Below are 10,699 nucleotides of genomic sequence, written 5' to 3'. Positions count from 1 at the left end.
ATTTAATAGCACAAAATTTTTCAAATTGGTACAAGTTTAAGATTTTTGAGATCAAAAAGTTAGTTTTGGATAATTTTATTACACGCATATCAATTTGGGATTTTTGATTTTTTTGTGATATTAACTTTAAAAATAACAGTATTTTTTTTTTTTTTGGAAAAAGAAAAAGAAGAAGAGACTCTTCTAGTAGATTCCTACAAAGCCCAAGGTTCAATGGGTCAGCCCTCGAGCGAGAAAACGCTAGCAGCGCGAAATATCTTTCCGTCTCCTTCTTGGTACGAACCGAGTCCAGAGTCTCTCTACTCAATCAACTGCGAGTCCACGGACATCTTCTCCAGCCGCAGCGATGGCTGCCACCATCTCGACCCACTTCAGCTTCACCCCTCGCCGTCTCCGGCAGACCGTTCTTCCGAGCTCTCGTCCCGAGGCCGTTCGATTCCCGAGCACCGGAACCAGGAGGAGGAGGAGGAGGACGCTGGTCGGTACTAAATTCGATGCCGACAGTTCGTTTCTCGCCCGGGTCAGTGGCGACGGCGGAGGCGCCGTCGACGCTTCCACGCACCAGTCCGCGTCTTCCGTGAGTTCCCTTTCTCACGTGGCCTCTCTCCGTTTCTGCTGCGTTTTTTTTTTTTTTTTAAAAGTTTTCAAGTTTTCTTTTGTTTTGGTCGTGGTTAATTTAGGCGTACTGGGTTATTTTATATGGGTCGTGTGGGTGCATTTTCCTTGGGAGGGTTTTTTTTATGGTTGAGTTAGGGGATGTGGGATTGTCTCTGTTTTCGCATTTGGGAAGAGAAGAGGATATTTTGCCGTCGTCGCACATAGGGAGTTGGCAGTTGTTCTTCATTCTGTTGATTTAACAATTTGAGCTGCCATTTGTTGATGGATACGCGTTTTTCTTTTCATTGTTTATTGAAATGAGGAACAGGGACGTTACGGGCATGCCGTTATGTTTAATAGTAATGAAAGTGCAAAGGCGCTCATGTCTTATGTTTCTACTGTTTATACATGGTTTTGTGTAGGTTCTTTGAGGTAATGATTTAGCTCTCTCGGAGAATACATTGCTTGTTTTGCATTTTGCTTTGGAATTAGGATGGGCCCATTCAAAATGTCAGGGAAATGCATTGGAATGTGCAGTGATTTTAGTGCATTCTTTCTGTTGATATGATGTCTAATGTGCTTGTTTACATCAACGACAGTGAGGTTAGTTGCTGAGGGTTGTGGTTTCTTGTCTCTCTCTTGTTGTTCTTCCCTGCATATGTATCTTCCTTCACCTAATTATCAGGCAAGAGGAATTTGAAAGAGATATGATTGTTACTGGACATATCATCTTCCTCCTCGTATCGTACATTGCGCTATCCTATTTGGTTCACAATTGTTCTTGTCTTGTTGCTTGAGATCCAGAACATTGAGGAAAAAGATGGTAGCAATTCCAGTGTCGGTGATGGTTATGTAGCCTTGTTCGTGCGGATGCTTGGGCTAGACCAAGATCCTCTTGACAGGGAACAGGCAGTAGTGGCACTCTGGAAATACTCACTGGGAGGGAAGAAGCAGATCGATGCCATTATGCAATTTCAGGGGTGCATAAATCTAACAGTGAATCTTCTTACATCAGACTCAACTTCAGCATGTGAAGCAGCTGCAGGACTTCTGAGATCAATATCATCTGTAAATATATATAGAGAGTCAGTGGCTGGAGCGGGAGCCATGGAGGAGATAACTGGTTTGCTAAGTCGGCCTTCTCTGACTCCCGAGGTATAGGCAGAGGTATCTATTGGCAGAATTTCTCTCCACTGAGTATATGGGTCTTGGAAGGAGAAATTAAGGCATTTTATGAACTAATTTCTGCAGGTAAAAGAGCAATGTTTGTGTACTTTGTGGAACCTGGCAGTGGATGAGAACTTCAGATTGAAGATTGCGAACTCTGAGGTCTTGCCATTAATAATTAAATCCCTGGATGATGAGGACATAAAAGTGAAGGAGGCAGCAGGAGGGGTATTATCTACTTTGGCGCTAAGTGAATCAAATCATGAAATCATGGTTGAATATGGTGTCATCCCAAAATTGGTGAGGCTTCCTTTAATTGCATGGTTCCTTGAGCAATGATTAATTGATAGTGCTAAAAAATTTAATGGCACTTTACATGTCAGACCAAATATCTAATGCAAAACGAACTTGAAAAAGGTCACCTTTGAACCAAAATTAATAGCGTTGGACTAAATTTATTCAAGAAATTTCATCTTTTTCAAACTATTAATAATTTAGTAGTGCATGGTCTCAAGTTCTTGCCACTCAGCATTGAGATGTACCGAAAAAAATGTTGACTTGTACAATGCTATTATTCTGACATACTTTGAAACAGTGCTTCTGATTGAATACTTGATACACACCTGCTTGCGTATTCATGAATAATTTTCCTCTTTTTTTAATCTGTGGAGCATTTTCTTGTCGTCATCGTGTTATGTGCATTGAAACATGCTTTACATGTATTAAAATATGTCTTGTGTCAGTGTTACAATGAATAAGTATGGTGACCCTAGGAGGCTTGGAGCAATATTGACCTGTATTCTCTTTGGTTTTCATGCCGAGAGAAACTGATTGAGAGATACTAAACTGCTGGACTTTTTGGAGTCTGTTAGATGATCATCTGTCATGAAGTGGGCTAAGTCTGTCAGTGTATAAGCATGTCAGTCGAGTGGAATTTTTTGCTCTTCTTTATCTGAATGATGATAACTTTGACTTTTGGTCTTCCTTCACAAGAGGCTAATCTATTTGGTGCATTCCAGGCAAAGGCTCTTTTAAAGCCTGATGTGGAGGGATCCAAAGTCATCAGGAAGGAAGCGAAAAGCACGTTGTTGGAACTTGCTAAGAACGATTACTATCGAATTCTAATTATTGAAGAGGGTGTTGTTCCTGTTCCCATGGTCGGTGCACATGCATATAAATCCTATAGGCCATCTTTGCATTCTTGGCCTAGCTTGCCTGATGGTACAGAGATTGAAAAGACTTCTAAGGGCCCTTCAAGGTTCGGTGCCTCTGAATTACTGCTTGGATTAAATGTAAATGGAGAAAACCTGAATGTTGAGGAAGTTAGAATGAATGCGATAGTTGGACGGACTCATCAACAATTTCTTGCCAGAATTGGGGCTATTGAAGTAGAAGAGGAAAGGCAATCCCAACCTGAGAATTCTTCTGGTGGGAGGTTAACACTTTTGCCGTGTGTGGATGGTGTAGCTCGGCTTATTTTAATTCTTGGACTTGAAGACGAGTCTGCGATAACAAGAGCTGCTGAGTCCATTGCTGATGCATCTATCAATGAATATATGCGCATCTCATTCAAAGAAGCTGGTGCTATCAAGCATCTGGTGAAGCTTTTAGAGTGGGATAATGATGCTATAAAAATAGCTTCGACCCATGCTCTTGAGAGATTGTCCCTCAGGTAACATGCACCTCTATATGTTTCAAGGCCCTTAACTCATTGTGACAGGTTTCATTTTACATGTATCTAGCAATTGTCCAAGATATTTTGATGTATCCTTCTCTCTTTAGAAAAAGAAATCGTTTAATATTAGAAAGATGATGGTAGTATAATGTTTGAGGTGAGAACTTTGGAGAAAGATACTCACTTGAAAGTTGGTCTCTCTGCCGATTGAATTGTTTTTAAGAACTTAAGGTAGGGTTGAAAACTACAACATGGAGTGCTCCACACTTTTGCTTCTTTTGCATTATAAATTCGGAGGAGGCTCGTTGATAGTTTGCACTTGCCTTCTTTGATGTTGGTTATTGATTAATTCGGCATGAGTTCAGATACCCTCCCTTTTTCCATCCAGCTGGAAAATAATGGGTTTGGGCTTTAGATTTTTAGATCTTTCTTCACTGTTTCGGTTTTATGTTATCATGTTTGCTTACATGTGGTCTATGATATCTAAAGTGGTTTGTCAGCCACTTTCCACTTAGTATTTGGATTTAGCAGCATTTTCCTCTTTTACATCTTTTCATCTTATATCTATTTTCAATTTTCATGTTGGTTATTTTCTGGTGCAGCAATGGTGTTTGCCAGATCATTGAAGCTGAAGGTGCTTTGCGTCCTTTGATCAATACTCTGAAGCAGAAAGAAATCTCTGATACCCTGTTGGACAAGGTTTCATTAGCTATTTAGTTTCATATACTTATCTGCCTCTTTTCCTAAATTGCTGAAATTTTTCGTTTCTATAACCTTCTATTCTTATGGGCAGACACTGGATTTACTTACCAGGATTTTAGATCCCACCAAAGAGATGAGATCCAAGGTCACTTGTCCTGTCCTTATGTTCTTGTTTTTCGTTCAAGATTGGTCTTTGTCAAAGAACGACATTCTGACTATCTTTACCGGTATGCTTCAGTTTTATGATGGACCAGTTAATGGATCAAAAGGAAGTTCTGATTCAGTTAGTAGATCTGATGCTGCTAATGGGTTTACTGGGGTGAGCTCTGAGGATTCCATATCAACAACAAATTCAAGGTACTCAGTCTGATCTCCCTAACTAGACAATTTTGCCTCTTCATCATTCTTAATCAGTTATTACTTGGTATATACTTCTTATTTCATGTATGTTGTGTTACTCCTATGTTGTCAAAATTATCGCCCTTTAATCCTGTGACTTTTATGTCATCAGAAAATTACACTGATTAATTCAAGTATTAAACGCCAAATACAGCACATGAATTTCACGAAGATCTGAAATGAACGAAATCTTCATTTTCATGTGTTAACCGAGTAAGCTTTGCCAAGTTTGTATACTAAACGAATGTTGCATGACCTGAGATTTGTGTGGTGCTTGCGATACTTAGATTCTAAAATGTGTGAAATGAATTCTAAAGTGTCTTCTTTTACTCTCAATATTTATAATAGCTTTGTTAAATCTAATTAAGCACTGGGTTCCTACAAAAAGTATGTTTTGGAGCAGATAAACTAGAAAAACCCCCCTAGAATCTGGCATGGACTGCCTGTCCAATGAAAAAGTATAATGGGACCAGCAAAAGAAAAAAAGGAAAAGGGTAGGAAGTTTAGTAGTCAGTTACTTTACATGCTCCTTTTGCAACTGTCTGGATATGTCTCCTAGTCTGAATCTGGCGACTGCTGCTACTGCACCCAGTGGTCTTATGCTCAGCTTGCCTAAAACTGACAACTACTCCATAGTTGATTTGCCATCTTCTTCTTCTTAGCCTGGCTTTGTTCTTCTTCATGTTCTTATGCATCCTGTCTCACTGCTTATTCTTCTTTGCCTATGGCCTCCCATATCAGTTTGATGGGGAACAATGCTATACTGATGATCTCCATTTTTCACTCGTATATATATAGTGTCCGGTGGAGACATATATCTTGACAGGGAAACGTAGGCAATATGGGACTAATTGGGATTCTTAGTCTCTTGTCGATTCACTTTTTGATGTAGCTATATTTGACTGTAAGATGGGTCGATGCACAATGCATAACAAGTATTGCTGGTTTTGGATAAGCTTCTACTCTGGACTAGGCATTCATGTATGCACACATAAATGTGGATAAATGAGAAGTTTGAGGAGTTCGAGATTCTCTATCTCTCAAGCAAAGAAACTAATGTGATATTTTCAATTTATACAAGTAAGGTATGAATTTTCATTGTTCTTTGGACTGGAAGTGAGATTTTGCAAATGCATTGTTATCCGGATCCAATATGGTGTTGGTTTCAGATTATATTGCTTGTATTGGTGCCTGGTGGAATCTGTTTGAATGAGTGCATTTACTTTTTGCATGCCTCAAAATAAACTGCAGGGTGCAAATGATAGACTCTGCTGTCATTTCTCGCCTTTTTGAGATTTTGAAGACGTCATCATTAACTCTACAGAGAAAGGCAGCTTCAATCCTTGAATTTGCTTCAATTACCTCCAATGTAGACACAGTTGATCCTGCAGACATTAAATCTGGCCTGGATGCAGTCTTCCAGCTAAATGTTTTGGAAGGTAAGCAAAATGTATGCTTTTGACGAGAGAATTTCAAATTTCAAGATTACATTTCGTAGCAATTTTACCTTGGATGTAACCTGTGAGCAGCCTGATGTCTCGGGTCCTGTTCTAAAGGACTCACTGCTGAGTAAATTGTCGCGGTATTAGCATGGGATTTAACTGACTTCATTAAGTTTTTGAGTTGAAGCTAATGAGGATCACGATAAAGCGCATGCACTGTGCTTAGTGACTGGGAAAAAATCTGGCAACTGGAGTGAGTTTGTATTCTGCAAGACAAATTTCTGGTTTTACACTTGCACCTCTCAAAAACTAATCTGTTTTTTCTTCTGATGTCCATGGAGTCAGTCATATACATAGATTGTACTTGTTAAGTCACCGTTGCTTATGTTTTTTGCAAGCATTAGTGTAGGAGACTCCGGTAATGTTCTTACTGTCATGATATTGAACCTTTTGTTTACTCTGAAATGGAAAATACTTTCCTGCTCTGTTATCACTATCATGATATTGAGCACTTCATTTATTTGTTTCTCTGTTGCTCTATCTGGCAAGGAAACGCATAATATGCCTATGACTTGTCCAGCAGATCTGTAAGGTCCTTGTTTACTCTGCCTGTTTGTCTTCAGGCGACCATTTATTGTTGCAATTGCCTTCTCTCGACGCACGCTCCCTCCTTCGTGTGGTTGATGATTTGCGCTCACTCTTCCTTTTGGCATTGCTTTCTGTTCCTGCTTCATACCTTTGACATTAATCATGTTTGTATTTACCAGACACAGAATCTGATGTGGAGGGAGAGCAGCCAGAACAATATGCATTGGAGGTTGAAGAAGCTGGACTCACAATATCTGCGGCATCTCGCTTGCTAACGAAGCTTCTCGACTCCGATCACTTCTGCAAGAGTGTAGATTCTTCCCATTTCACTGACTTGCTCCGGAAAGTCCTCAAATCAAACATCCCTGTCCACTGTAAGGATTGGGTGGCCGCTTGTTTAGTGAAACTAAGTTCGCTCTCTGGTTTCAGCAAGTATTTCGAGAATCCAATTAATGTGGAGGTGACTCTTTATGAAACAATCCCGAGATTAATAGAACAGCTGAAAGCCTCGTTCTCTCCAGAAGCTCAAGAGGTTGCAGCCGTGGAACTCAACCGGATAATCTCTGAGGGGGTCGTGGATTCCACAAGAGCGGTCGCTTCTGGTGGCGGGATCTTCCCATTGGTCAATCTCCTGGAAGAAGGGACCGAGAGGGCATCTGAGGCGGCCCTGTCGATACTGTATAATTTGAGCATGGACAGCGAGAATCATCCGGCGATCATCGCAGCCGGAGCCGTGCCTGCTCTGAGGAGAATCATTCTAGCGCAGAGACCGCAGTGGACGAGGGCGCTTCAGTTGCTGAGGACATTGCCTGTATAGCTTGATGGTCAATTCAAAAATGCACAGGAAAACCGAAGTACATGTAAAAAGAGCATAGCGGATGATGTCGTGTAATCCACCAGTTTTGCGAGATTTTGATACTTGCATTGTTACACTTATGATGCCTTCGATCAGAGGGTCATTCTTATAAGGGTCGGCATAAGGTTTGGAAATATCATCGCTCTCATCTTACTTCCGAGAGGGGTTCAATGTGTTGGATCCGTGCGCAAGCCGTGACCTCGCGTGATTAGAATGAATGGACCGCTTCCAGCCTAAAAAACACACATGAAATCAGATGGCGAGTTACGAATTAGAGGAGAGCCAGCAAGATGAGCTTGAACTGATGAGATATGTAAAGCACTGATACTTTCGCAGACAAAATCAGGAATGAGAAGTGAACTTCGGATAGCAAAACGATACGCGTGAAGTAAACTCAATAATATCTTTCTATTTCTTTTTCTATTTACCGACCCAAAGAAAAATCTCTTTCTATTTAAATTTTACTCAAAAATTTCATGAGGGTCCCCTGTATTAATGAGCAATATCATACCTTTGAATTATTGAACATTTAAGAAAACCGTAATTTTGGTGGAAAAAATCATTATTCTTAGTTATACCATAAATCCCTCACATGCTTGTATAAATTCGTAATAAATCCACCTTTTTTTGTTAAAATTAATGGTATTCAAAATCCAATTTCTGGAATAATTCAAATCAGCATATACCTTCTTTCTTCCTTAATAATTTAAATTTTTTTCCAAATACGCATATGCATGTGCTTTTATTTAGTCGGGAAAAAAAGAAGAAGGGGATTTTCCGTCCTTTCCTTTGCTCTTTTCATCCAGGGTTTTAACACGGCCCCGAAAACTCTCGAAAAATTTTCTCGGGAAAATATTTGAAAACTTTCCCCGAAAAATCGAACGGGCGGCGGCCCCCGCCGAATCACGAAACCCTAGAGAGAAATCCCTCTTCCCCAATCGTCGGAGTTCCTCTTTCTCCGGCCGTCGTCAATGGACAGGTCGCGCTGCAAGAGCTGCGGCGCGAGATCCCTGACCCGGGACGACGTCTCGGGCATCCTGGTGTGCTCCGAGTGCGGCTGCGTCGCCGAGCTCGACGACTTCCAGGCGCACCTCGGCGGGATCAGCGGGCCCCAGGGCACCTTCGTCCGCGTCGGCACCTCCGGCACCGGCACCGTCCTGAACTACCGGGAGAAGAAGGTCTTCGAGGCCCAGAAGGTGATCGACGACTTCCTGCTCCGGCTGGGCCTGTCCGGCTCCCGGTCCGAGGACGTCCGGGACATGGTCTGCCGGGTCACGGAGGATGAGTTCGGGCAGGGCGAGTGGTTCCCGGTCCTGATCGGCGCGTGCGCCTGCGTCGTCATGAGGAGGGAGGGCCAGTCCCTCCCGATCGCCGAGGCGGCGTCGGTGATCGGGTGCGACGGCCACGAGCTGGGCAGGATGGTCGCGCGCGTGGTCGATTTCCTCGAGCTGAGGGGCGAGTTCCCCGTCTACGACGTCGCGGTCGCGTTCGAGCGGGCCGTCAGGAACTTCTCCGGATTCTCCAGGCTCCCTCGGGATAAGGTCGAGACGATGCGGAAGCAGGGCATGTTCCTGATACAGTGCGCGGTGAAGTGGTTCTTGACCACGGGGAGGAGGCCGCTCCCGGTGGTGGCCGCGGTGTTGGTCCTCGTCTCGAAGCTGAACCAGATTGAGCTCGAGATTTCGGACGTTTCGAGGGAGCTCCATGCTGCCGTCGCGACGTCCAGGCGGCGGTATAAGGAGCTGCTGGAGGCGCTCGTGGAGGTTTCCCGTGCCTTGCCTTGGGGGAAGGAGGTTACAGTAAAGAATGTGGTGAAGAATGCTCCACTCGTGATCCAGTACATGGAGATGAAGTCGATGGAGGAGCGAGGCGCGAAGAAGAAGGATTCGGGAGCCGGGCAGGTCGATTTGGGCGATGTGGTGAGTGAATGTTTGAGAAAAGATGTGTATGATTTCGATGTAGCTTATTTGGAGAGCGAATCTCTTTATCTTGATGCAAAAGATAAACGCGATGATCATCGAGGACCGGATGCGGATCGGTTGGATAGGATTGAGATTTCGCACGAGTGTTTGGCATTGGCTTACTCAAAGTTCTTGGAGGAAAGGGCCTCCCTTATTTGCATCGGCGAAAATGCGAATGCTCGTGGCAGAAGGCAAACAAGCTTCGATTTTCACGCATCTAAAGATTGGTGGATGGGAAAATCGTCGTTGAGCAAGCGGTTGATGCTTAAGGAGATATTGGAAAAGGACGTGGGATTGGACGCCATGCCGCCTTCTTTCATCAACAGCTGTATCGCCTACGAGAGGAGGAGACAGAAGATCGATGCTGCTAAGCAGCGCATCAATAGGATCATGCACCCCACAGCTTCTGGTCCTATCGACATTTGTGATTCCCAAACATCATGTTCTGCGCATGGTAAGAAGAAAAGAAAGAGAAGTCAAGCGATAGACGTGGATTGGGAAGATTTCATAATCGAGGCCCTGCTTCTTCATCAGGTGAAGGAGGAGGAAATCGAGAAGGGTCACTACAATACTTTGCTCGATCTGCATGTCTTCAACTCTGGGATAATGTAGGCACCCAATATAACATACTAACCTTTTTGGGTCATGCTTGGATTCTTTCGTTTTTTGTTGATCGACTCTGCTCTTCCTTCCCCCTTTTGTTCTCTTGAGGCATGCTGGTGCTGCTTGTCAATGTAGTTGCAGAGCATTTTTGTCGAAATACCAATGTAAACAGAATCTGTATAGCACGAGTTAGTCGTTTTCCTGATGGTTTGATTGATATGAAACATCAGAGGAAGATCTAAATCCCATCTACATAATAGAATTTTCTGCATTACAAATGCTGTTTTTGAAATTCCATGATCTGGTCTGTTAAAGGGGGCTTGCGGTTCCTATGTATTTTTGGCTCATTCGTGTTGTAGAAGCCCCTGCATCAGATTAACTCTGGCGTGGCTTGAGCTTCGCCCAGACTGTCAGGTGCTTCATAGAGTTTCATGACTACATAATTGCATTCTCTCTATGGTGGTCATGAAATGGGGCTGCAGGGTGAAAAGCTACCGTAGCGAACCGGGTGCAGCTGAAAGTTTTGTGGACGGACCAAGATTACATGTTTCTTTTGTCCCTTCAAGAGCGGTTCGCAAAAAGAATGTTGAAAGATTGAGTTTCATGGAAGAAAGGAGGAGATGGAAAAGAAAACCTAGCAAGGCCTTATCTTCCATAAAATTAATTAGTTCCAATGGCAGTTCCCAATCTGTTAAAAACAGATGCTAAT

General features: G+C 42.9%; 2 protein-coding genes across 2 annotated transcripts; both read left to right on the top strand.

Annotated features, from left to right (window-relative positions):
- Positions 1-225: 225 nt before the first annotated feature.
- On the top strand, positions 226-7,562 carry LOC104433219 (protein CELLULOSE SYNTHASE INTERACTIVE 3). The gene is made up of 9 exons (XM_010045903.3): positions 226-577; positions 1,402-1,752; positions 1,849-2,064; positions 2,784-3,436; positions 4,042-4,138; positions 4,233-4,286; positions 4,380-4,498; positions 5,792-5,979; positions 6,750-7,562. The coding sequence occupies exons 1-9, from the start codon at positions 347-349 to the stop codon at positions 7,385-7,387; spliced, it is 2,547 nt and encodes an 848-aa protein (XP_010044205.2). The 5' UTR covers positions 226-346; the 3' UTR covers positions 7,388-7,562.
- Positions 7,563-8,221: 659 nt separating this feature from the next.
- On the top strand, positions 8,222-10,282 carry LOC104433220 (plant-specific TFIIB-related protein PTF2). Its single transcript, XM_010045904.3, has one exon. The coding sequence runs from the start codon at positions 8,398-8,400 to the stop codon at positions 9,997-9,999; it is 1,602 nt and encodes a 533-aa protein (XP_010044206.2). The 5' UTR covers positions 8,222-8,397; the 3' UTR covers positions 10,000-10,282.
- Positions 10,283-10,699: the final 417 nt, after the last annotated feature.

The sequence above is a fragment of the Eucalyptus grandis genome, chromosome 2 (assembly GCF_016545825.1).
Source record: "Eucalyptus grandis isolate ANBG69807.140 chromosome 2, ASM1654582v1, whole genome shotgun sequence".
NCBI classification, from domain to species: Eukaryota; Viridiplantae; Streptophyta; class Magnoliopsida; order Myrtales; family Myrtaceae; genus Eucalyptus; species Eucalyptus grandis.
Note: the sequence above shows the minus strand (reverse complement) of the source record. Positions and strands in the feature narration are given on the sequence as shown.

Bases quoted from the DNA above. Each gene is read 5' to 3' on its own strand.
- LOC104433219 (XM_010045903.3), top strand. From the start codon at position 347: ATGGCTGCCACCATCTCGACCCACTTCAGCTTCACCCCTCGCCGTCTC. The intron at 2,065-2,783 runs GTGAGGCTTCCT...GGTGCATTCCAG, and splicing joins ATGGTGTCATCCCAAAATTG to GCAAAGGCTCTTTTAAAGCC. The intron at 4,287-4,379 runs GTCACTTGTCCT...GGTATGCTTCAG, and splicing joins CCAAAGAGATGAGATCCAAG to TTTTATGATGGACCAGTTAA.
- LOC104433220 (XM_010045904.3), top strand. From the start codon at position 8,398: ATGGACAGGTCGCGCTGCAAGAGCTGCGGCGCGAGATCCCTGACCCGG.